This window comes from Chlamydotis macqueenii, chromosome 29 (assembly GCF_036417535.1).
Source record: "Chlamydotis macqueenii isolate bChlMac1 chromosome 29, bChlMac1.mat, whole genome shotgun sequence".
Lineage (NCBI taxonomy): Eukaryota > Metazoa > Chordata > Aves > Otidiformes > Otididae > Chlamydotis > Chlamydotis macqueenii.
Genome location: NC_141584.1, coordinates 2,396,980 through 2,419,496, shown reverse-complemented (window position 1 = coordinate 2,419,496; position 22,517 = coordinate 2,396,980). Strand labels below are relative to the sequence as shown.

General features: G+C 74.1%; 3 protein-coding genes across 4 annotated transcripts; 2 read left to right on the top strand and 1 right to left on the bottom strand.

Annotated features, from left to right (window-relative positions):
- Positions 1-395: 395 nt before the first annotated feature.
- On the bottom strand, positions 396-10,963 carry RNF41 (ring finger protein 41). The gene is made up of 7 exons (XM_086768972.1): positions 10,834-10,963; positions 9,616-9,776; positions 4,781-4,893; positions 2,138-2,409; positions 1,746-1,881; positions 1,369-1,472; positions 396-922 (listed from the first exon to the last, which is right to left on the bottom strand). The coding sequence occupies exons 3-7, from the start codon at positions 4,868-4,870 to the stop codon at positions 571-573; spliced, it is 954 nt and encodes a 317-aa protein (XP_086625098.1). The 5' UTR covers positions 4,871-4,893; positions 9,616-9,776; positions 10,834-10,963; the 3' UTR covers positions 396-570.
- Positions 10,964-11,148: 185 nt separating this feature from the next.
- On the top strand, positions 11,149-14,063 carry NABP2 (nucleic acid binding protein 2). Of its 2 annotated transcripts, none has more exons than XM_086768996.1 (7): positions 11,149-11,210; positions 12,763-12,855; positions 12,936-13,015; positions 13,146-13,217; positions 13,330-13,389; positions 13,479-13,545; positions 13,650-14,063. In XM_086768996.1, the coding sequence occupies exons 2-7, from the start codon at positions 12,777-12,779 to the stop codon at positions 13,820-13,822; spliced, it is 531 nt and encodes a 176-aa protein (XP_086625122.1). In that variant the 5' UTR covers positions 11,149-11,210; positions 12,763-12,776; the 3' UTR covers positions 13,823-14,063. The 2 variants fall into 2 exon arrangements, with proteins under 2 accessions (XP_086625122.1, XP_086625123.1); XM_086768997.1 differs by having other exon boundaries at positions 11,170-11,210; positions 12,936-13,074; positions 13,308-13,389.
- A 173-nt stretch (positions 14,064-14,236) lies between these two features.
- Positions 14,237-18,196, top strand: SLC39A5 (solute carrier family 39 member 5). Its single transcript, XM_086768956.1, has 11 exons — positions 14,237-14,293; positions 14,951-15,473; positions 15,546-15,726; positions 15,864-16,038; positions 16,433-16,602; positions 16,694-16,831; positions 16,910-16,970; positions 17,039-17,206; positions 17,291-17,371; positions 17,443-17,633; positions 17,714-18,196. The coding sequence occupies exons 2-11, from the start codon at positions 15,115-15,117 to the stop codon at positions 17,861-17,863; spliced, it is 1,674 nt and encodes a 557-aa protein (XP_086625082.1). The 5' UTR covers positions 14,237-14,293; positions 14,951-15,114; the 3' UTR covers positions 17,864-18,196.
- Positions 18,197-22,517: the final 4,321 nt, after the last annotated feature.

Genomic DNA, 22,517 nt, shown 5'->3' with positions numbered 1-22,517 from the left:
GCCCCGCCGGCGCCCAGAGCCGGGACACCCCGGCCAAGCCCCTTCCCCAGCCCGCAGGAGCGGGGAGCGGACCCCGGGACGGCGGCAGAGACGGAGAATCCAGCGAGGGACAGAGAGCCCAGCGAGGATTCGGCCAGCGGACCAGCGAGGGCTGCCGGGGCCGCGGGGTCAGCCCCCAGCACCAGGCGAGTGGGGGCTCGGGGTCCGGGCCGGGGCGGGAGCCGGGCTTTGGGCGCGGCCCCAGCGCCCCGAACGCGGGCTGGGCCCGAGGAGTCCGGCAGCGCGCGGAGCGGTGGCTCCTTCTCTCCTGGAAAGACGTGGAGCGGGGAAGGCGACAGGCGAGGGGTGAGCGTGGAGGGGCCGCGGCGCGCGCTGCCGCCGGCTGAGCGTTGGAGTAGCAGTTACCAGAGGCGTTTAATCGCTTCAGCCGGAAGCCAGGCGCCCGGGGGGGAGCGGGGCCCTGAGCGGGCGCGCGGGGAACACCAGTTTTGACCGGCCACGCCCGGTCCGACCTCTGCGCCTGCCCCCTCCTCTCCCTCGTCAGCGCGAGGCGTTTCTCTCGGCACGTCCTCAGATTTCCTCCACTCCGTGCGCAAATATCATCACCAGCCCCGGCTCCAGCACCATGTCCTCGCCCATGTGCTGGTTCTCGCAGGCCATCACCACCACGGCCTGCTTGCCGGGGATGCGCTTGGCCACGTAGTTCTCGTAGTAGCGCCGGTTCATCTGGCGCGTCTCCAGCGTGGCCAGGCCCTGCGGCCAGTTCCGCTCGTGGGCGTTCTCGATCAGCTCGTTGATGATGGACGTGGGGCAGCCGCTCTCCACCAGCGAGCGCTTGATGACGGCCTGCAGCACCGCGTCCGGCGTGGAGATCATGCCGCCCCACCGCGTCACCCGCGCCGGCTGCAGGGAGTTCACCCACCTGGTGACAGACCGGGGACAAGCCGTCAGGGCCGCGCCTCTTCGGTGGCTCCCGCCAGAACCGAGGGGCCGGCCCGCTCCGCGCCCGGGAGCGGGGCCGGAGGGGAACGCCCCCGTTTCCCCCCAGAACGGGACCCGGCGGCGAGGTTCAGCTCTGCTGCCCCCTCCCCGGGGGGAGCGGAAGAAAAGCGGGCGGAGAGGCCGCTTCCTCCAGAGGAAGGGATCCGGCAGCTTCCCGCCGGCGGGCAGGATGCGGGGAGGAACACAAACGGTCTGAACCCACCGCGCGAGCGGCTCGCGCGCTGCCCCCAGCACAAACGTCCCCACCCGCGCCCTCGCCCCCTCCCCAAACCGCACCCTCGCCCCCTCAGACCCCCAGCCCCGCGTGCGCCCCCAGGCAGGGCTCCCCGCCGCCCCCGACCCGCGCGAGCGAGCGCCCGCCCTTACTCCAGGATCTCGTTGTACTCGATGGTCTCCTCCAGGTTCTGCAGGTTGGGGTTGACGCTGCGGATGGCGCGCATGTAGGCCTTCAGCAGCTGAATGTCCCGTTTCTGCAACGGACGGCACGGCACGCGGCGGGGTTTGCCCAACGGCGGCGGCCCCGCGGCCGCGCGTCACGAGCGGAGCCCCGCGCCGCGACACCCACCCCGGCGGCTGCGCGCAGAGCGGCAGAACCGCAGCAGAGCGCTGGCTGCGCTCCGCTCGGGCCGCTCTGCAGCCGCTTTCTTCGCCCACAAAGCTTTTTTTGGCGCTCGGCGTCCAAGCAGGCGACCCTTCCCGCGGGAGGCCCCGCCGCGGGACATCCCCTCGCGCGCTGGACCTACCTGCTCGGCCAGCTGATGCTTGTGCTCGGCCGAGGTCTTCTCCAGCTCGGCGATTCTCGTCTGCTGCTGCTGCACCACGGATCTCAGGTGCTTGATGCAGTTGTGGTTTGGCAGCTCATCCTTGGGCATCTCCAAGCTGCGCGGCGTTACAAGAAAAGGCGGAGGCCCCTCGTCAGGGCAGGTCATGCGGCAGAGCACGCGGCACAAGCACGTAAGCGGTCTCCAGAAGAAATCCAGTTCGGAGGGCGTGCCGAGCGGCCCGGGAAGCGCGGCGCCGCGAGCTCCGGCGGGCCCGGGGAGGGCTGGGGCACGAACCCGCACTGAACCCCAGCTTCCTGCCCCGTGCCCGCACCCCTGCTCTGCCCCGCCCCGCGCCCCGCGGCCATGCTCACCCGCATCCCTGCTCGCAGGTCACCGGGCGCTTCGGATTGTGCTCGCAGTCGTTGAGGTGAGACATGAGGTTGTCGAGGCGCACCACCGCCGTGCAGCCAAAAACAGCGTTGTCGCAAGTGATCTGCAGCTTGGAGAGCATATTCCGCATGATGCGCGGGACGGGGCGGAGGTGGGCGACCGTCACCACGCTGCGGTCCACGGGGCAGGTCTGCTGCTGGGAGAACCACTGCGTGATGCAGGCATTGCAGAAGGCGTGCTCGCAGTGGGGAGCCTGCGGAGGGGCAGAGGACAGCCGCGCGTCACCCAAACGCCGGGGGAGCGTTTGCCGGCTCGCGCGGAGAAAGACTCCGGGTCTCTGCGGGGCGCGCAGCAGCCGGGCGCTGCCTCGGGGGAGGAACGCAAGGGACGGGGCAGCCCCGCTGCCGAAGGAGGCGCAACGTCCGCGCGGGGGGAAGGAGCCGCCGAAAGCCAGACCCCTACGGCCGGAGCCCCGCGCAGCGCCTGCCACTCCGGCGCCAGAGCCGCCGCCGCGGAGCTTCCCGTGGAAAAGCGGCCGCCCAGCTTCGCCCAGCCCTGGTTTTAACCGGTGTGCCCAGCCCCACCCGCGTTCCCGCTCCCCCCAGCCGCGCGGTGCCCGGCGGGCAGACCAGCTCCCTGGGACGGGGCACGGACCCCTCGGAGCAGCGCTCCTGCTCTGCCACACCCCAGGTAACGCCGCCTCCAGAAGGGCACGCCAGCTCGGGACGCGGAATTTCAACGTTTTTCCAGGGAGATGAGACCGTCGCTGCACCATCCACGCAGCTGGGCTCCGCTCCGGCACCCGGGCGCGGCTGAGAGGTACCGCGACTGGGGAGGGGGGGCAGGGCAGGCGCCAGCTCTCCGGACCACGCGGAGCTTTCCACGGGAGCTACGGGAAGGGCAGGCGCGCTCAGGGCTCCGTCTTGCTGTTCCCCAGCGCCCCGCAGGCCACCCCGTCCCAGCCGACAAAGGCAAAGGACGCGGGCCGAGTTCGGATTCACCCGCGCGAGGCCCAGGGCCGTCTCGGGAGTTTCAGCGCGGGAGCTGCGGCGCGAGCCAAGCTGCCGAGCGCAGCGTCTGGGGCCAGCGGGCAGCTCAGCCGCGCCGGGCAGGGCAGCACGCGCCAGGCTGGCACGGGGACGGCCGCTCCTCTGCCGCGATTCCCCGAGGCCTTGCTCGGCGAAGCTTCGGCTCCCCACAGGGCGACGCGCCCCGGGGAATCTCCGTCCTTGGAGATCCTGCAATCCCGGGGCTGGGCAGGGCCCTGCGCGCGCCCAGCGGGCACCGGAGGGGCTGTGACCAGGCAGAGGGACGCCCCGGGACGGAGGAACACGGCAGGAGCCCTCAGGAACGCGCTCCCCTCGCACCAAGGCTCGGAGGGCCCGGCTGGCGCCCAGCCTGGCGGCGGGGGGCTTTGTGACACCCCGTCCCCAAAGGGGGATTTCGGTAAACCCGCTTCGGAACACCGCCACCGCCCTGCGGCTTCCCCGCCGGCCTGCCAGCGCCGTCGCACGCCGACAGACTCTTTACAAGCAAAGCGTGTTCTGAGCCAACAGATCAGCACAGCTGGAATTTTAACGGCAACAGGCCGCAGTCCCCCCCAGCCTCGGCGCGGGCAGGCTGCGGCACGCGGCACACGGCCCCGGCTTTGCCGGGCAGCTCGCAAGTCACGGCCTTTGTGACGCAGCTCATTAGCAAGCGATGAAAGCGCAATAATTGCGCGCGTGTTTCAGATTAGCCGAGTTTGATTTTAACCCGCTTTCTTGCGGATGAAGCCGGATTTAGGCAGAGGGCACCCCGGCGCCCGGCACACGGCCACGGCTCAGCCGGCGCGGGGAGGCGGCACGCAGAGCCCGAGGCGAGGGGGGCCGGGGAGCAGAGTCCCCGCAGAAGGCAGCGCCGCGCTCCGGGCAGCGGCAGCGGGGGGCCTGGCCGAGCCCCCGTAGCCTCTCCCCAGGCCGCGGTGACGAACACAGGCCACCGAGCAGCACGGGAGCGCTGGAGGGCGTGCGGTGCTCTGCGGGACGCCGCGCCGGAAGAGCTCGCGGGAAATCCCCGTCCAACGGCCCTTCCGCCCTGCAGCTCCCTGCTCACAGCCTCCTTCCCCGCGCGCCGCTCCAGCCGCAGCGCGGAGATCCGCCAGTCCAGCCGGCCGCGCCGGGCCGGGCACCAGTCCGCATGCCGGCGCCAGGGCTGCGTCTGTCCACCCTCCCGGCGGGAGGGGAGCGGGAGAGCCGAGCCAGGCTCCAGCACAAGTCAAACGGCTCGGCTCTGGCGCGTGGAAGAAGCTAAGATGGGAGTGAGGAAAAAGGGGGAAGGGAAATCTGTCCCAGCACGAGTTCACCACCTCCTCCCCTTCCGCACGCCTCCCCGCTGACGGGGCACCCGCAGACCCACAACTCCAGCCCAGCGCCACCAGAGCTCACACGCCGGCGGACTTTTGCCCCCGCTGCCACTCCCGTACCCGCGCGGCTGCCTCACGCCATCCTGAGGAAAGCGGAGAACGCGCTGAGCTCAGCCAGCGCCCCGGCTGCGCGGCGCCCACCCGATGGACGCGCCTGGCAGCCCGGAGCTGCGACCGGGGGCCCGCAGCAGCCGCAGCCCCTGCTCCGGTGGAAACCTACCTGAACCGGCTCCTCCAGGACCCCGCTGCAGATGGGGCAAATGAGGTCTTCATCAACGTCCCCCTGGAAGCGCGCTACATCATACCCCATCGCTCATCACCGGCGCCAGAACCCTGCGGAGGGAAGAAGAGCAGCGGTTAGGAGCAGCCGAGCACCTCGCTGCGCGCCGCTTCCCAACCCCCCGCGCTCTCCTCCCAGCGCGACCGGCTGCGGCAGCCCGGGCACGGCCGGAGCTCGCAGCTGGCGCTGCTCCCGTCCCACGCGTCGTTACCGACCCTGCCGCCATTTCTCTCCTTGCTGGCTCTTGGGTTTGGGTTGGGCTTTGGTTTTTCCCCACCGTTGCAGCCGGTTTGCAGAGGAGAGGGCTCCAGGGGCAGCTCTAACGAGCGAGCCCAGCGCCGGGCTCCGTGCCGGGGCCGTCCCGGGTGCAGCCAGCCTCGCCGCAGCGGAAGAGCCAGCTCCTTCCCGGGACAGCGGCTCCCTGCGCCCCACGCGCCGTCCCCTGCTGCTGCCTCCGCGGGCGCGGTCCGGGGAGCGAGCCGGCACCCACCGGCTGCGGGGAACTCCCGGCTCCCAGCGACAAACCAGCCCGGGGCGAGGCCGACGCGATGGCGGGAGCGGAGCCAGCACCCGCCGACCAAACACACGGCAACAACGCGCCCGGCAAAACCAGAGCACGGCGGTCAGCCGAGCCCAGGACGGGACGAAGCGCAGCGACCGGCGCGCACGCGCGGAGGTGCCCGGCTCCTCCCGGGGCCGCCGGCAGCGCCCGCCCGCCCTCCTCGAGCGGATCCGCGCAGCCAGCCCCGCCGCCGAGCCTGTGGCTGCTGCCAGGCGACGAGGGGAGCCCATCCTTGCGGTGGAAACGCAGAAGACCAGACAGAATCCCTTAAAAAAATTAAAACCAACCAACCAAAACAAATCAAACTTAATTAGCCGGTGCGGGAGGTCTCCAGCGCCAGCTTCGCGCGGTTCGCGGGGACAAAGACACCATTTTCTCGTTATTTCCAACAAAAGCGTGGCCAGCACAGACCAGAGCCGCGCTGCAGCTGCGACAGCGCGAAACGAACCCGTTCGGGGAGCAGCGGCGTTTTCAATAACCTCCCCTAATTCCATCGGCCTGCTGAGGCAAACGACGCAGAGCGGAAAGCGGAAAGCAAGGGGGAGGGGAGCAAAGGCAGCGAAAACAACGCGCGGACGCACGGGGGGCCGTCCTGCAGCAGCTCCCGCCGGCTCGGGAGCCAGGACGCCGGCGATCCCGCCGCTCTGCGCCGCGGGCGCGCTGGGGCACCCGGCTCTGCCACCCCTGGTCGCTGCGGGGAGCAAGCGCAGCACCTCGGGGGCTGCGCGGTTCCCGAGGCGGTCGGGGCGCTGCCGGCACGTTTCCGGGGGAGGAACACGGCGACCCAGAAACGCGAAGAAGTCAGAGTTGCGCGGCAGCTGGCTCCCGGCCCCGGGACCCGCGCCGGTGCGAGGCGGGCTCTGCTCCCTGGCCGGGCGACACCCAGGAAAGACGCTGCCGGCGTGGCCGGCGGGACAGCAGGGGACGGGGAGAGCGGGCGCGGGGACAGAGCTCGCAGCGGAGCCGGCCCCGGCGGAAGCTGGGTGGGAGCAGGGGCTCTGCGCAGGGCTGCAGCGCCGCCGAGGGCGTCGGCTGGGCTCCGTCACCGGCCCGGCGAGGAGGCGGCTCCGGCGCGATCACGGTGGCAGGCGGAAGGGCGCGGCTCGGCCCGGTCGCTGCTCCGAGGAACGGACGGAAGAGTCACCGGTGCCGAGGCCGTGCCTCGCAGCTCCCGACCGGACGCAACGGAAGCGTCGCAGGGAACCCCCACACCAGCACGCGGGCTGGCTGCGGCGGCAGCAGCCGTTCCCGTACGACGGCAGGGGCTCCACCGGCCCCACGGTGCTCGGCCGCGGGGCCTGCTGCTCTGCCGCGAGCCATCCGGCGGGCGCAGCGTCCGAGCGGGGCGACCGCCAGTTCCGCGCGCTGTGGCTCGCGACGCCCCCGGCACCTGGAGTCCGCGTGTCCCAGCGCGCGGCGCCGCCAGCAGCTGTGACGAACCCGCCGGGCCCCCGCGAGCCACGTGCCGGAGAGGAGCGCGCAGCGCGCGGCCACCCCGCTCTGGGCCGGGCAACGGCCGCGGGGCGCTGGGGACAGCGGAACGGCCCCGGCGCCGCGCGAGGCAGGAAGAGCGGTCTGGAACGGAGATCAACACGAGCAACGCTGAACCCAGCCGCGCGCCACAACCCGGAGCCGGACAGAGCCCCTCTGCCCGACGCGGGCGCGCGGCAACGCAGCTCCCGAAGCGCGCCGTTCAGCGGGACGGAGACCAGCCCAGCACACGCTGCGCGGTCCCAGCTGACGGGGCTTCCCCGCAGGCTGCGCGCAGATCCAGCGCCGCGCTCATCCGGAACCGGGAGCTCTGCTCAGACCAGGCCCCAGCAGGGTTTGCTGGGCACCTACGTCCCGAGCTGCTCCGGAAGCGAAACAACCCCCACGGCTCCCCTCTCCGGGGCCGCGCGCCCGGCGCCCACGCAGGCGGGAGGCGCACGGCTGCGCGTTAGGGAAAGGGGCCAGCAGCGAGGAGAAAACAGGCTGGGCGTCAGCGCTGGCTCAGCGGCTCCGTCCGGCCCCACAGCCCCGGCCGGGCCGCTCCGAGCGGCTGCCTCCAGCGCCGCGACCCGGCCAGACCTTCCCGGCGTTCCTGATCATTCCGCTACAGCGCCCACCCGCGTTACGCGCTGCGTGACAGAGCGGATCCGATTCCCGACGCCGGCACCAGAGAGGGGCAGGGTGCAGAGTCCGCCCCACATGGGCAGCCCTGCGCTCCGCCCAGCTCAGCGCCGCCGGCGAGGCCTGGAGCGCCGACGCGGCGGCCGCGGGATCGGATCGGTGGCGCTGCTCTGCCTGCTCCCGCACTTCTCCGCGTTTTGTCGGCGTCTGGCTCTCCTGCGTGGCTCGGCGGCTTTCCCAGGAGTTTCTGCACGCGGCTGGGACGTCCGCGGGCCGCATCCGGCGCAGCGCTGCGCGGAGGGGAGGGGAGCGCCTGTCCGCAGGCCAGGCCGGCCGCTTCGCCCGACTCCAGCTCCTCCATCAACAGCGACCGGTGAAGAGCAGCAGGTGCGACAAACCAGTTCTGCCTGCACGCTCGGCATGTGCGTAATTAACCGCCCCGCTAATGACAGCGGAGCGGCAGCCCTCCCTCCCCAGCAGAGGAGCCGATCGGCGCTCGGGCAGCCTCAGCCCAAACGCGGCCGGGCGGCTCCTCTCCCGATCGCTGCCGCGCAAACGCGGACGGCAGTTTGCAGCGACTCGCGCTCCGCTCGCAGGGAACGCTGGCGCAGCGATCCCGGCGGCAGCTCCGGTTTCGGGGAAGGGCCGGCAAGCCTCCGCGCCCCGCGAGGCCGCGGCGGCCGAGCGGCACGACCTGGCGAACGCCAGCACCGCCATGGAGCCGCGCGCTGGGCGGGAGGGACCGTCCGGAAGGCTAACCGCCGTCCCGACTCCGGCTTGCTCGCCCTGACGGGGTGCCGCCCGCGCCGCCGTGCTCGTTGGGCTCCTGCCGCGGACGGCGTTCACCAGGTCGTGCCGCTCAGCTGCTGCAAAAACGCTGCTCGTTATTTGCTAATGAAGAGCCAAAAGCACTGACAGGACGAATGGGACAGCTCTTTCCACAAAGATTTTTCCTCCAGTGTTGATCTGTTCAACATCAGCTCACATCCAGAGCTTTCCCAAAGGGAAAACAGAAAAAAAAAAAAATTCCCTTTTTCTCCAAAGCCTGGATCGCAGGCCCTGCCCGCTCCGACCCCGCGTCAGGCGCGGGGGGCACGAACACCGCTGCCCGTCCGGCGCAAGGCTGGTCCCTGCGCTGGGAGGCTCGTCGGGAGCGCCAAGGCCCAGCCGGTGTCCTGGGACACCTACGGAGAGCCAGCGCGCGAGAGGACCGAGGAGCTCTGAGCCTTCGCTCCGAAGCGCCTGGGTGCGAGGGGTCTCTTTGGACGCGGTGAACGACCCCGGCCCCGCGGCGCGGCACGGATCCCGTTCGCTCCCAGCGTTGCCGGCGTGCCCCGCAGCCGGCCCGCCGCCGAGCGGGCTGAGCAGCAGAAGCGCGGGCAGGCACCGCGCCTCACCATGCGCTTCCACCTCCAGCTCTGCCTGCGGCTCGCTTCGCGTGGCCTCCGCCCGCGTCCGCAGCCTTCCCAGCGCTCCCGCGCGCTTCCTGAACAAAGCCTTCCCTGCCCGGCGCAGGATCCGCGCTCCTTCAGGAGCGCTCTGGGAATTCCAGCGCGCGCCCTCCTTCCAGAGCGCCAAGGGAAAGAAGGGAAGGGAGAGCAGGCAGGGGCAGCTTTAAGCCAGTCTGGCAGGACTCACTCTAAACCCCGGAAATTTAAGGCAGACCTCGCTATCTCCCTGCAGACGCTCGTTGGGACAAAGGCTCTCTAACGGCTTTAGGGCGAGAGCCGCGTCCTTCCCCGCGGGCGCGCACCGACGCGCGGGCAGCGGGCTGCCCCTCGGAGCAGCGGCCTGGCTCAGCCCTCCCGGGGGCGACCGGGTGCCGAGAGCGGGCGCAGGCGTGGCGCTGCCCGCCGCGACGGGGCGGCCGTGGGGGCGCGCAGAGATCTTTCCTCTCGGCAGAGCACAACCAGGGTTCTCAGAGAAACAGGAGCTCAAAGGTACCGGCAGCAGCCGGCTGCGAGCGTTTACAAAGCAGCAGCAGGTACAAACGCTGCCGCAACCCAACTGCAGCGTGCCGGAGGCGCCGCGTGCGCGGAGGAGGGATTTAAAACGCCCCCCGCGCGCAGACGGGGAGAGCTTCGGGGGGCGCCTGCTTTACCTTCCGCGGCAGAATTCCTCCCCGAGCAGCGAAGAGGCAGGGCTGGGCCGGCTTTGCGCTGTGCAGGGCGCCGCTCCCAATGGCCCATCTTTCCCCTCCCGCGGGTTCAAGCGTCGCTCTTCCAGGGCCGCGCTGGAGGCGCGGGGTCAGGCGGCGCGGACCTGGTCACGGGGGAGAAGGAAAAGGAAGGGGAGGTAAGCGTGGTGAAAGCAGAGGCGGACGGCTGCGCAGCGCCCGCGGCCCTCCCGACGTAACCCGCGCAGGAACCGCGGGGCGCCCGCCCGGCGAGCCCCGTCCGACCCAACGCAGCCACGCGTTCCCCGGGGGCCAGGGGTCCGCGGCCGCACCTCAGACCGCTCTCACCTTCCCTTCCAGCGCGTTAAAAAAAAAAAAAAAACCCAAAAAACCCCTCCGCCTCGCCTTCAGGATCCAAGCGGCGAGAAGGAGCGTCGCTGCGGCGAAACGGCGGGCCGAGGCGTTTGCGGCGGGCCGGCGGCGCGGGGAGGAAGCACCTGCCCGGTAGGTAAAGCCCGCGCGGTTCCGTTACGCAGCCCCCGCCAAAAGCGGCTGCCCAGACGGCACCTTAACGCCTTCCCACGCAAACCCCAGGTTGTCCCGCAACTGCTCCGCTGGCTCCGGCGCTGCGAGAACCGACGGCGGGGAGGTGCGAACGGGAAACCCGCCCGGCCACTCCGCGGCCCCGCAGCGCGAACCGGCCCGGCCCGCAGCGCTGCGCGGCCCCCGCCGCCCCCGCCGCCGCCGCGGTCTCGCGTTTTCGGCTCCAAGAGCCCCGGGCGGGCGGCGGGACACGGGCGGCGGGGAGGAGCCGCGCCGCAACCCGGGCCGGGCCCCGCTCCCCGCCCGCCTCCGCCGCTCCCCGCCCTCCCGAGGCCGGGCCCGGGCAGGGGGCGCGGGGCTGCTCCCCGGCCAACGAGCCGCCCCGGGCCCGCGGGGGGCTGGCAATAATTGGGCGTCGCGGCGGCGTCCGGCCCCGGGGGACCCCCCCGGCTCCCCCCGCCCCGCGGCCCGCACGGACGCGTTACCGGGGGGCCCGGAGCAACAAAGGCCCCGGCCCCGGCCCCGGGCCTCCTCCACCCCCATCGCTGCCCCCGAGGCTCGGCCGGGCCGCACGCCCACCCCGCCCTCCGCCGCCCCGCCCCGCCCGGGCCCGGCCGCTCCCGGTACCGCAGCCCCCCCCCCCCGCCCCGCCCCACGTACCTCCTGCCGCCCGCCCGGGCCGGGCTCCGGGACGCCGCGGGGCTCAGGGGCGGCCGCGGCCTCCACCGCCGCCTCCCCCGCCCGGCCCCGCCGCGCTGCTACGCAACCCCCGCCCCGCCGGAAGCGCCCGCCCCGCCACGCGCCGGAAGCGCCGCTCTGGCCGCCGAGAGGCGCCGAGGGGGCCGGAACTCGCGGGGCGGGGCGGGGCGGGGCGGGGGCGGGCCTTAGCGCCACCTTGCTTCTAAGGCCCGCCCCCTCTGCGTCGCCATTAGCCGGTAGAGAGGGACGTTATCCTCCCCTCGCGCGCTGATTGGCTGCCCGGGGTGGTGGCCGGCGACTTCCGGGAGTGCCCGCGGCGGCGGCGGCGCTCGGGCAGGTCAGCGCGCGCAGCGAGGGGGGGGCGGCGGCAGCGGCGGGGGCGCGGCGAGGCGGGAGGTGCGAGCGCCCCCTGGTGGCGGGGCGGGAGGGCAGGGCACCGAGCAGGCCCGGGAGCGGCCCCGGCCCCCGGTGCCCCCCCCATCCCCGGGGTCCCACCCCCGGTGTCCCCGGTGCCCCCCCTACCCCCGGGGTCTCCCAATCGCCGCTGCCCCGCCATCCCCGATGTGTCCTCCCCGATCCCCGGTGCCCCCCCATCCCCAGTGCCCCCCCCCCCGATCCCCGGTGCCCCCCTCACCCCCAGTGCCCCCGATCCCCGGTGCCCCCCGATCCCGGGTGCTCCCCGATCCCCGGTGCCCCCCTCACCCCCGGTGCCCCCCGATCCCCGGTTCCCCCCGATCCCCGGTGCCCCCCTCACCCCCAGTGCCCCCCGATCCCTGGTTCCCCCCCCCGATCCCCGGTGCCCCCCTCACCCCCAGTGCCCCCCGATCCCTGGTTCCCCCCCCCGTTCCCCGGTGCCCCCCTCACCCCCAGTGCCCCCCGATCCCTGGTTCCCCCCCCCGTTCCCCGGTGCCCCCCTCACCCCCAGTGCCCCCCATCCCCGGTGCCCCCCCATCCCCAGTGCCCCCCTCACCCCCAGTGCCCCCCCCGATCCCCAGTGCCCCCCTCACCCCCAGTGCCCCTGATCCCCGGTTCCCCCCCACCGTTCCCTGGTGCCCCCCCCGATCCCGGGTGCCCCCCATCCCCGGTGCCCCCCCATGCCCCGTGCCCCCCGATCCCGGGTGCCCCCCATCCCCGGTGCCCCCCTCACCCCCAGTGCCCCCCCCCGATCCCCGGTGCCCCCCCCCGATCCCGGGTGCCCCCCCCGATCCCGGGTGCCCCCCCATCCCCGGTGCCCCCCGATCCCGGGTGCCCCCCATTCCCCGGTGCCCCCCGATCCCCGGTGCCCCCCCATGCCCGGTGCCCCCGATCCCCGGTGCCCCCCGATCCCGGGTGCCCCCCCCCGATCCCGGGTGCACCCCCATCCCCGGTGCCCCCCCATCCCCGGTGCCCCCCTCACCCCCAGTGCCCCTGATCCCCGGTTCCCCCCCACCGTTCCCTGGTGCCCCCCCCGATCCCGGGTGCCCCCCGATCCCCGGTGCCCCCCGATCCCGGGTGCCCCCCATCCCCGGTGCCCCCCCATCCCGGGTGCCCCCCGATCCCGGGTGCCCCCCATCCCCGGTGCCCCCCGATCCCCAGTGCCCCCCGATCCCCGGTGCCCCCCTCACCCCCAGTGCCCCTGATCCCCGGTTCCCCCCCACCGTTCCCTGGTGCCCCCCCCGATCCCGGGTGCCCCCCATCCCCGGTGCCCCCCGATCCCCAGTGCCCCCCGATCCCCGGTGCCCCCCGATCCCGGGTGCCCCCCGATCCCGGGTGCCCCCCATCCCCGGTGCCCCCCGATCCCCAGTGCCCCCCGATCCCCGGTGCCCCCCGATCCCGGGTGCCCCCCGATCCCGGGTGCCCCCCATCCCCGGTGCCCCCGCGCGGCGCCGGGGGTGACGCCCGCCCCCCCAGCCCCCGCCGGCACCATGAGCGGCGAGACGCTGGTGAAGGACGTCAAACCGGGGCTGAAGAACCTCAACCTCATCTTCATCGTCCTGGAGACGGGTGGGTGCCGGGGCCGGGGGGGGGGGGCGGAGGGGGGGTCCCGCGCCCCCCGCCCCCCCCCGACGCCCTGCCGCCCGCAGGCCGGGTGACGAAGACGAAGGACGGGCACGAGGTGCGGACCTGCAAGGTGGCCGACAAGAGCGGCAGCATCAACATCTCGGTGTGGGACGATGTGGGGAACCTCATCCAGCCCGGGGACATCATCCGCCTCACCAAGGGGTGGGTGGGGGGCGCCCCGGGACCCCCGCCCGCGCGCGCCGCGCCCTCACGCCCCCCGCGCCCCCCCCCAGGTACGCCTCCGTCTTCAAGGGCTGCCTGACGCTCTACACCGGCCGCGGCGGCGACCTGCAGAAGATCGGCGAGTAAGGGCGGGGGGGGGGCCCGGGGCGGGGGGGGCCCGGGGCGGGGGGGCCCGGGGCGCGGCGGGGGGCCACCGCCCCGCTCTGCCGCAGGTTCTGCATGGTTTACTCCGAGGTGCCCAACTTCAGCGAGCCCAACCCCGAGTACGCGGCGCAGCAGGCGCAGAGCAAAGGGGTGAGTTTGGGGGGGGGGGCAGGGGGGGGGCACCGCCGGGACCCCCGAGCGCGGCCGCGGCACACGGGGCGTCTCCGTCTCCCCCGCAGGCCCAGAACGACAGCGCCAGCCCGGCCGCTTCGCAGAGCGGCCAGGGCCCCCCCGCCGCGGCCCCAGGTAGGGCGCGCGGCCCCCTCCCCGCCCCGGGGGCGCAGACCCCCCCCCCCGCCTCGGGGGGTGCCTCCGGCCTCACCTCCCCCCCCCGTGCGCTCCGCCTGCAGCCCCCGACAGCCAGAACGGGAACGGGCTGAGCCCGGGGGGCCCCGCGCACCCCCCCAGCGCCCCCGCGCACCCCCCCAGCGGCCGCATCACCCGCAGCCAGCCCGGCCACCCCGGCCCCCCCGCCGGCCCCGTCAGCAACGGCAAGGAGACGCGGCGCAGCGGCAAGAGATAACGGGCGGGACCCCCGCCCCCCCCCCGCGGCCCCCGCCGGGCTCTGGGGGGGTCCCCGGGCGAGGAGGGGGCCGGCCGGGCCCCGCCGCCCCCCGCTCAGGTGCCGCCGGGGTGGCCCGGGACCCCCCCGTCTTGGGCGGCGGGGCTCGGGGGTCCCGGGCAGCCGGGGGTCCGCAGCCCCCCCACCGCGTGCCCTCGCCTGCCGCGCAGGGCCGGGCGTTAATAAACGCTGTCGTCCCGCCCGCGCCTCGCCTGCTCCCTGCGCGCCTGGGCGGGGGGCCCGGACCCCCCGCGCCCTTTAAGGCCCCCCCCGCGCGGCCCCTCCCGGCGCAGCGCCTGGGTGACCCTTGCCCCCCCCGCTTCGGGCGCAGCAGACGGCGCGGCCGCCGCACGGGGACGGGGACGGGGACGGGGACGGGGGGCCGGTCGGTGGCGCGGCCCCCGGCCCCCGCCATCGCACAGCGCGGCCCAGGTGAGCCCCCCGGCGGGGTGCGGGGGGTCCCGGGGGGGTCCCGGGGGGACACGGGCAACGCCCCCACCGCAGCCGGCGGGACGGGGTCCCACGAACGGGACGATGCCGGGGGCGGCGGGGCCCAGCTCTGTGGGAGGGGGTCAGCGCCGGGAAAGGGGGGGGGCACCCATGGGACCCCTTGCCGCGGGGTCGGGGGGGGGGCTGACAGCGGGGCCCCCGCTCCCGGAGCCCCGGGATTGTCCCGGCCCTGCGGCGCTGGCGGGGCCCACGTGGAGCGGGGGGACAGGCGCGGCCGTCCCGCCATCGCGCCCGCGGCTCCGTGTGCCCCCCGCCGCGCACGGCCCTCCCGCGTCCCCGCAGCAGGGTGGGAGCCGGGGGGCTGCGGGGGGGCGCGGGCGGGGGTGCCGCTGGCGTTATCGCCGCGCCGGTGAAACATTAACCCCCCGCACAAAAGCCGCCCCGTTGCAAAACCTCCCCTCAAGGCCGAGAGTGGCCGTGTCCCCCCCCCCAGCGTCGCCCCCACGACCCCCTCGTCGCCCACCCCGAGGACCCCGACCCGCGGGGGGGCTCGGGGCAGCGGCTGCCCCCCCCCGCGTCCCTGAGCGCAGGGACACGTGTCCCCGCGCCGTGACCCTGGAGCCGCCTGTTGCTTTCCAGCCGTCCCGCCGCCGGACGGAGGGTGCGCGTCCCGAGAGGCCCCCCCGGGGCTGGGGGGTGTGGGGACGCCGCTGCTCCCCGCCGCCCGCGCGCCAGCGCCCCGCTCTCGCTCCGCCGGGGACCCCCCCCCCGCCCCGCGTCCGCCCGCCGCCGCCTGCGGCCCCATGGGCCCCCCCGGGCTCCTCCTGGGCGCCCTGGGGCTGCTGGCCCTGGGGGCCGGGGGGCGGCCGGCGGCGCTGCCCGAGGACGCGGCGCAGGAGCACGGCTACTACCTGCAGCAGCTCTTCGGGCTGTACGGCGCCAACGGGACGCTGCCGTCCGAGGGGCTGGCGCGGCTGCTGGGCAGCCTGGGCCTGGGCCGCGTGCGCGTGGTGCGCATCCAGCACGAGGAGCTGGGCCACGGCCACGTCAGCCACCTCGACCTGCTCGAGGTGCAGGAGGAGAAGCACCGCCACCGCCACCCCGCCTGGGAGCACGGCGCGGCCCCGCCGCCCAGCGCCCCGCCGCCCACGCGCCGCCCCAGGTACGGCCGCCCCGCTTCGCCCCGCCGAGCCGGAGCGACGGCGGGGGGCTCACCCGCGCTCGCCTCCCGCAGCCCCCGGCCGTCCCCGACGCAAAGCTGGACGAAGCCGGCGCCCGCCGAGCCCCCCGCAGCCGGGACCGCCCCCGGGAGCCGCGGGAGCCCCCAGCCCCCCCGGCGGGACCAGCCCGGGCTGGGCCTCCTGGGGAGGGTGCTGGGCTTGGAGCACTCCAGCGCCGAGCACCCGCACGAGGACGTGAGCGGGGCCGGGGGGGGTCGCGCCGTCCCGCTCCCTCGCCGGGAGCCCCCGGGGAGCCCCGGCCGCTCGTCCGCCAGCCGGACCTGGGAGCCCCGGCCCCCCAGCGCCGCTCACGGCCCCCCGCCCCGTCCCAGTGCCTCAACGTCACCCAGCTGCTGGTGAATTTCGGGCTGGAGCCGGTGTCGCAGCTGACGCCCGAGCAGTTCTCGCTGCTCTGCCCGGCCCTGCTCTACCAGATCGACAGCCGCGTCTGCATCCAGCACAGCGATGAGGTGACGCTGCCTCCCCCGGGGGGGGCCCTGTGGCCAGGTAACCCCAACCCGGGCCCCCTGTCCCTGGCTCCCCCGGCCCCGCAGCCCCAGCCCCAGGGGTCCCCGCGGGCCCGGCCGCTGTCGCCCCGTCCCTGCTCCCCCATCGCCTGTCCCCGCGCCCGCTGTCCCTGCGCCGCTGCTCCCGCACCGGCGGGACCCTGTCCCCGCATCCCCGGCTCCTGCACCCCCAGCTCTCCATGTACCCTGTCCCCTCGTCGCCCCCCGCACCCCCCCAGCGCCCGGTCCCCACGTCCCTGCTCCCTGCCCCCCCGTTCCCGTGTCCCCGGGTGCCCCAGGCTCCCACAGTCCCAGCTCTGGGGGTCCCCATCCTGCTTCCCCCCCGAGCCTCGCGCCCTCCTGCCCTGGACACACGGCCTCACGCGCCCCCCCAGCGCTGGGCTGGGGGCTCCTGGCCGTCGCCTTCATCAGCCTGCCCTCGGCGCTGGCCGTCGGCCTCGTCCCGCTGCTGAGCCGCCGCTTCTTCCGCGCGCTGCTGGCCTTCCTGGTGGCGCTGGCCGTGGGGACGCTCTGCGGGGACGCCCTGCTGCACCTCTGGCCCCACGTACGTACCCCCCCCGCCCCGACGCGTCCGGGCCGCCACGAAGCACCCGGGGGTGTCCGGGTCCCTGAGCCGCCGCGTCGCCCGCGTCCAGGCCCAGGGGAGGCACCCGGAGACGGCGGCGGAGGCGGGGGCCGTGGTGCGGCAGGGGCTGGCGGTGCTGGGGGGCATCTACCTGCTCTTCCTCGTGGAGCTGCTCCTGGGGATGCTGCGGCGGCGGCGGGAGGCCGCGGTGAGAGCCGCGGGTGCCGGGGAGGGCGGGGGGGTTCCAGCGGGTCCAGCTTCGCACCCAACGCCTCTTCTTCCCCAGGGACGCGCCCCCGGAGAGACCCCCGAGGTGGCCGCGGGGGTCCTGGCACCATCACAAGGCGGTAAGAGCCCCCCGCACCCCACGGAGCCCGCGGGCGCCGGCACCCACCCCGCGTCTTTCCCACCGCAGGCGCTGAGCTGCGACACCTGACGGCACCGGCGCCAGAGCTGGAGCCCCACGGCCCCCACGGACACTCCCACGGCCCCACGCTGCCCCCCAGCCCCGGGGCCGCTGACATCGTCTGGATGGTGGTGCTGGGGGACGGGGTCCACAACCTGACGGACGGGCTGGCCATCGGTGAGGGGCGCGGGCAGCGGGAGGGGCGCGGGGGCAGCGGGAGGGGCGCGGGGGCAGCGGGGGCACAGGACCCTCTTCCCGCAGGCGCCGCCTTCTCCCACAGCCTCGCCAGCGGCCTGGGCACCGCGCTGGCCGTGCTCTGCCACGAGCTGCCCCACGAGCTGGGTAGGTGGCCGTCCCCCCCGCCGCGGCCGCGGGACCCCCGCACCCCGCCAGCCACGCTCCTCTCGCCGCAGGCGACCTGGCGGTGCTGCTGCGGGCGGGCACGGCGCCCCGCACCCTCCTGCTCCTCAACCTGCTCTCGGCGCTGCTCTCCTGCCTGGGGGCGGCGGCGGGGGCGGCCGTGGGGCAGAGCGCGTCCCACCTCACCCCCTGGATCCTCACCACCACCGCCGGCGTCTTCCTCTACGTGGCCTTGGCCGACATGGTGAGGGGGCGGCCGGGGGGGGTGGCGGCGGCCGCGCCGGGCGTCGCCCCGGCCGCGCTGAGCCCCGCGCTGTGCCCCAGCTCCCCGAGGTGCTGCGGGGCGCCCAGGGCCCCGGCGAGGGCGGCTGGGGCCGCTTCCTCCTGCAGAACGCGGGGTTCCTGCTGGGCGCCGCCATCATGCTGGGCATCGCGCTCGCCGAGGGCCCCGTCCGCGCCTGGCTGCAGCCCTGAGCGCCCCGCACCCGCCGCAGCGGCGAACCGGAGCGGGACGGACGGCGGGACCCCCAAACCTGCCCCCGCCGCCGGACCCTCCCCCCTCCCCGCGAGACCCCCCGGCGGCGCCCGCCGTCCCCGGAGGCCGCGTGGCCCAGCCCCGCGCGGCCCCCAGCCCCTCCGGGGTCCCCTCGCCCCGTCCTCTCCCGGGGGACGGGGGCACCCAGCGCTCCGCGGGGCGGGACGGCGGCGGGGGGCTCGCGCGCACCCCCCCGCGCTGCGGCCGCCGGCAGAGGAAGGACGCGGGGCCGTAGAAGCGATAGCGTTTTAATAAACATCGTTGAAGCCACACTGAGTAACAGGACTTGGTCGCAGCGCACATCGTAGAAAATAGATCAAGTCTGAACGCTTGGTTCTTCTTTTTCTTTTTTTCCTTTTTGTTTTTTTTTTTTTAATTTCTTTTTCGTTCCTTCCCCCCCCCACCCCCTCCCCCGAAGGTGATGCAGGATTTCTGAAAATACGAATACGGACACCGGAGACACAGGGAACCGCGCGCGGGGCGGGGCGGGGGGGCGGCGGGCGGGGGGGCGGCTGCGCTGCGGGACGGGCGGCTTTTCGGGCTGCTCCCCCCCCCCACCCTCCCCATCCCGCGCGCCCCAGAACCGCGAGGGCGCCGAACGCCTTGGCCTTTCCCGTCCCCGCACAAAGGGATTTGCTCGCCCCGATCTTCCCCCGGAGACCGGCGCTGCGCCGGCCCGGGCCCATTTCGGGGCTCCCCGGGGCGCCCGGGGGGGGCGCGGCTCAGCGCCCACCGAGGCACCCGGCGCCTCGGGGCCAGCGCGACGGCCCCGCGGGGGTTTCATACTTTTGTTTTGTTTTGTTTTTTTGTTCCTATTTTTAAATTGCACATCAAAACTGCGCCCCAGCGGCGGCGCGGCTCACGGGCAGGCGCGCGGGGCCGGGGTCCCGGGGAGCGCAGCCCCCTCGCCCCGCGGCCCGGCCGCCCCCGCGTTGTGCTTTGAGCCGGCGGGCGGAGGGAGCAGCACCAGCGGAGGGGAGGGGGACGCCCAAACCGCCGCCGCACGCGGGACGGGGCGCAGCGCCTGCCTCTGCCGGGGCTCGGACGGGGCCGGCGCCCGCGGCCTCGCGGCGGGGACGCCCGGGCACCGACCCCTCGCGCCGCCGCGCGCTCCCCTCCCTCGCCGCCGCGCGAAGGCACCCACGTCAGCCGTCCCAGCGAGAGCGAGCGGGTCCCGGTCGCGGCCGCGCGCTGCGTTCCGCTCAGCAGGTTCCGCGTTTCAGCGCGCCGCAGGGCAACGAAGCCGGGGAGGGAACGTGAAAATCCCTTCGGAGGAGACGGAACCGCTGCTGCACACGGACGCACGAGCCCGGAGCCCGGCCGCTCGCGCCCTCGCTACGCGCGCCGCCGTCCCGGCGCGGCGCTGAGGCCGCGGCTCCCAGGCCTCGCCCCGGCCCGGCCGCTGCCAGAGGTAGGTGTGAACAGTGCAGAGGAGACACAAATTAAAGCCGCTCTTCGTTACCCCCCCGCCCCGACGAGCCTCAAGCGACTGCCGTCCCGCGCCGGCTCTTCCCGCCGCGCAGAGCGCGCTCCATCACCACCTGGGCTTCCCCGGCGCGGGGCAGGCGAGAAACGGAGCAAATCTCCAAAACGCCCTTCCGCGCGGACGGAGGGGGAAAGGGAAGCGGAGCGCCGGCCGAAGGGCTCGGAGCGGGCTCGGAGCAGAAATCTGCCGAGCTAAGGGAGCGCCGGCCGAGACGGCGCCCGCGGGCAGGCGGCCCCGCGCGCCCGGCACCCAGGCTCCCGGCCCCGGGGAGGGCGAGGGGCGCGGGCGCTGCAGCCGGGAGAGCTCCGACCGGCCGCGCCGGGTCCTCCCGCAAACACGCGCCGTTTCCGAACGCCCGGCCCCGCCCAGACGCCGGCTCGCGCTCCCCGCGCACGCCAACCCCCAGCCCGCCACGGAACGCAGCCCGACGCCGCAGCTCGGACGGACCCAACCGGCGACTCCAGCCCGAGCTGGGACGGGCTCGCTGGCGGCAGGCCTGCGCTGGCCGGGACGGGGACCCGCAGCGCCCCGGCGCCCCGCCGACCCACGCCGGCCCACCGGAAACCGAGCGTGGAGCACCAGCGAAGCGGCGCTTGCGCTCGCTCGCGAGGAACTCGCTCCCTACGGCCTCGGGAAAGAAAAGAACGAGACCGGGCGGGAGGAAGGAGCCGGCGCAGGACGCGCAGCACGGGACGCTCGGCCTCCGACCTCCGAAACACCACACGCAGGGTCGCGCGCCGCGGCTCGGCTGCAGGTTTCCATGCGATCGCTTTATTTCTGTGCTGACGAACGCCACCGGCGCAGCTGGGCCGAGCAAGGCTGTTCTCCTCTCTCCCCTCCTCCTCTTCCTCCCCTGCGCGGAGGCTCCGACGGCGCCCAGACGCGCGGACCCGCGCACGAACCTGCCTGCACACGCGCGCACGCCGCGACAGCGCGACGCAGCGAGGAAGAGCCGTCGTACCCTCGCGGCCCCGGAGACGCGTCCCCTCCCCGCCTGACCCCGTCCCTTCAGCCTCGCGCCGCGGCCCCGAGCGTTTGGTTCGGCTGCAGAGCCGGGACGCAGAGAGCCCCTCGCCCCGCACCCGGCACCCTCGTCTCCCCGCGCCGCGCGGCCGAGCCTCCGATTTTGTTGGGTTGTTTTTTTTTTTTTTTCTCCTTTCGAACGCCCCCGGCAGCGCCGAGCCCGGAAACGCCCAGCCTGGAGAAGGGGTCGGAACAGCTCCTGCGCCCTTGAGAAAAACAGAGAGAAGGAGGAGAAAAGAAAGGAAAGAAAAAAGCAAAACCCTGGAGCGAAGCACCGCGCGCCCGTGCCGGCGCCGAGGGCAAGGGGAAGGGCCGGGTTTCCTTTGGTTTCTGGCTGAAGGCAGAGGCGAGCGCGGGCCGAGGTCCGCACGGGCCCCGCCCTGGCGTTCGCGGCGCGCGGACCCCCGGACCCCCTCGTTCGTGGTCCCTGCGGTGGCGGGGGGACGCGGGGCCCCCTCCCCGCCAGAGAACAGAACAAAACCAAGGCGGCGGCGGTTCCCGGGGCCTGCGCCGCGCGCTCTGCGGTCGGTTTCTCACCCGCCTCTCCCCAACGCCTCGCCCCGCGGCGGGGACCCGGGGTCCCGCCGCACCGCCGCCGCGCTCGGAGCGCTCCAAACAAACGGGGAAAAACAACCCCTCGCTCCGCGCTTCCGGGGCTCGGCTTCCTTTTCAGTGCTACTTGTACGGCTGCCGCTCGCCAGCCCTGCGACGCGGGCGGCGGGGCCGGGGCGGCTGCTCTGCGCCCGGCGTCCGGGAGGGAGCCCCGCGCTCTGTCCGGGGCCGGGATGGGGCGAGGGGCAGACGGGATGGGGCGAGGCGGGGAACATTTTCCTCAAGGAAAAGGGGTGGGGATGGCCTGCAGCTCGGGAGCAGCCACGCGAGGGAACCCCGCCAGCCCCTCGCGTGGGCCCGGTGCCGTGCGGCGCGGCGCGGCGGGGCCGTTACATTCAGGGTTTGTCAGCAGTTCATATGGCTCAGCGGGGCCGCGGCCGCCGCGCTGCAGTGGCAGTGCAAACACACCTTTCGACTGGAAATGGATTTGTGCTGTTCATTTTTTTTTTTTTTTTCCCTCTCTCAAACACAACTTCCCTTTGCTCACTCATTCCCTAGAAACAAACTTTTTTTTTTCTTTTTTTTTTTTTCAAACATCAAAAATGAAAAAATAAACCCAAAGCCACTCTCCTCTCCCTCCCGCTGCTCTCCGTCCCGCGGGACGACGGGGAACCCAGACTCGTGCTCTAACAAAGTGCTTATTACTCGAAGCAAGTGCTTTGGACCGGGGGCGCGGAGAGAAACTTCCTTGTCGCGGAGCCGGGGCGGGGGGGGAGCCCGGGGGGGCCGCCGCCCGCCCGCTCGGAGCCCGGAGGGCGCAGCAGCGCGGAGAGGGGAAGCCGAAACGGTCGCTGCTTGGCGAGAGCCACACCGACGGGCCGCGGGGCGCCGGCGGGCCGCGAAGCGGGAATGGTCCAACTTTGGCATCAAGGTGGAAGGTCGGGGCGGGAGGGAGGATTTGGGGAGCCCCCCCGGGCGCCCCACGCGGGGCCGGGAGGGCAGCGGGCAGGGCGGCGGAAGTTTCCCTCCGCCCCTCCTCGCGCCGCAGCGGGGAAGCCGCCGGGAATCTCGTTTAGCAGAGGAAGGCGTGGGGAGCGGGCGCCGGGGCTGCTACGGGGACGGCCAAGCTGTGCTGCCAGCGCAACGACGCAGCGCTAAAGGAGAACAAGACTGGGGCGCCGGGGCGCCGGCCGCACGCCCCCCGCCTCCCTCCCCTCCGCTCCCCGGCCACGGCCGCGCTGCTGGAGCCTCGTTTCCCTCCCTCGTTATTATTAGCATCGTCATCATTATTATTATTTAATAAGACACAAAGAGCTGGGGGGGGGGAGAGAAAAAGATCCTCGCGCGGCGCCGCGGAGCAGCCCTTACAGAGATGGCGTTGATTGTCTCATCGTCGTTCTGGCCGTCACGCCGAGCGCGAGGCGCCGCGGCACAGAAACGAGGCCGAGAGAGAGCGGTGCTCTCTTCTGCGCAAACGGAAAACCACAATAATACTCCAAAAAAAAAAAAAAAAAAAAAGAAAAAAAAAAAAA

What these genes read in the sequence shown, in the direction of transcription:
- RNF41 (XM_086768972.1), bottom strand. Translation starts at nt 4,870, where the DNA reads ATGGGGTATGATGTAGCGCGCTTCCAGGGGGACGTTGATGAAGACCTC. An exon ending in AGCATCAGCTGGCCGAGCAG is followed by an intron (nt 1,473 to 1,745) that starts GTAGGTCCAGCG and finishes CGTCCGTTGCAG; the next exon opens with AAACGGGACATTCAGCTGCT. An exon ending in GAGTACAACGAGATCCTGGA is followed by an intron (nt 923 to 1,368) that starts GTAAGGGCGGGC and finishes GTCTGTCACCAG; the next exon opens with GTGGGTGAACTCCCTGCAGC.
- NABP2 (XM_086768997.1), top strand. Translation starts at nt 12,777, where the DNA reads ATGAGCGGCGAGACGCTGGTGAAGGACGTCAAACCGGGGCTGAAGAAC. An exon ending in CTTCATCGTCCTGGAGACGG is followed by an intron (nt 12,856 to 12,935) that starts GTGGGTGCCGGG and finishes TGCCGCCCGCAG; the next exon opens with GCCGGGTGACGAAGACGAAG. An exon ending in GACCTGCAGAAGATCGGCGA is followed by an intron (nt 13,218 to 13,307) that starts GTAAGGGCGGGG and finishes GCTCTGCCGCAG; the next exon opens with GTTCTGCATGGTTTACTCCG.
- SLC39A5 (XM_086768956.1), top strand. Translation starts at nt 15,115, where the DNA reads ATGGGCCCCCCCGGGCTCCTCCTGGGCGCCCTGGGGCTGCTGGCCCTG. An exon ending in CCGAGCACCCGCACGAGGAC is followed by an intron (nt 15,727 to 15,863) that starts GTGAGCGGGGCC and finishes GCCCCGTCCCAG; the next exon opens with TGCCTCAACGTCACCCAGCT. An exon ending in GACGGACGGGCTGGCCATCG is followed by an intron (nt 17,207 to 17,290) that starts GTGAGGGGCGCG and finishes CTCTTCCCGCAG; the next exon opens with GCGCCGCCTTCTCCCACAGC.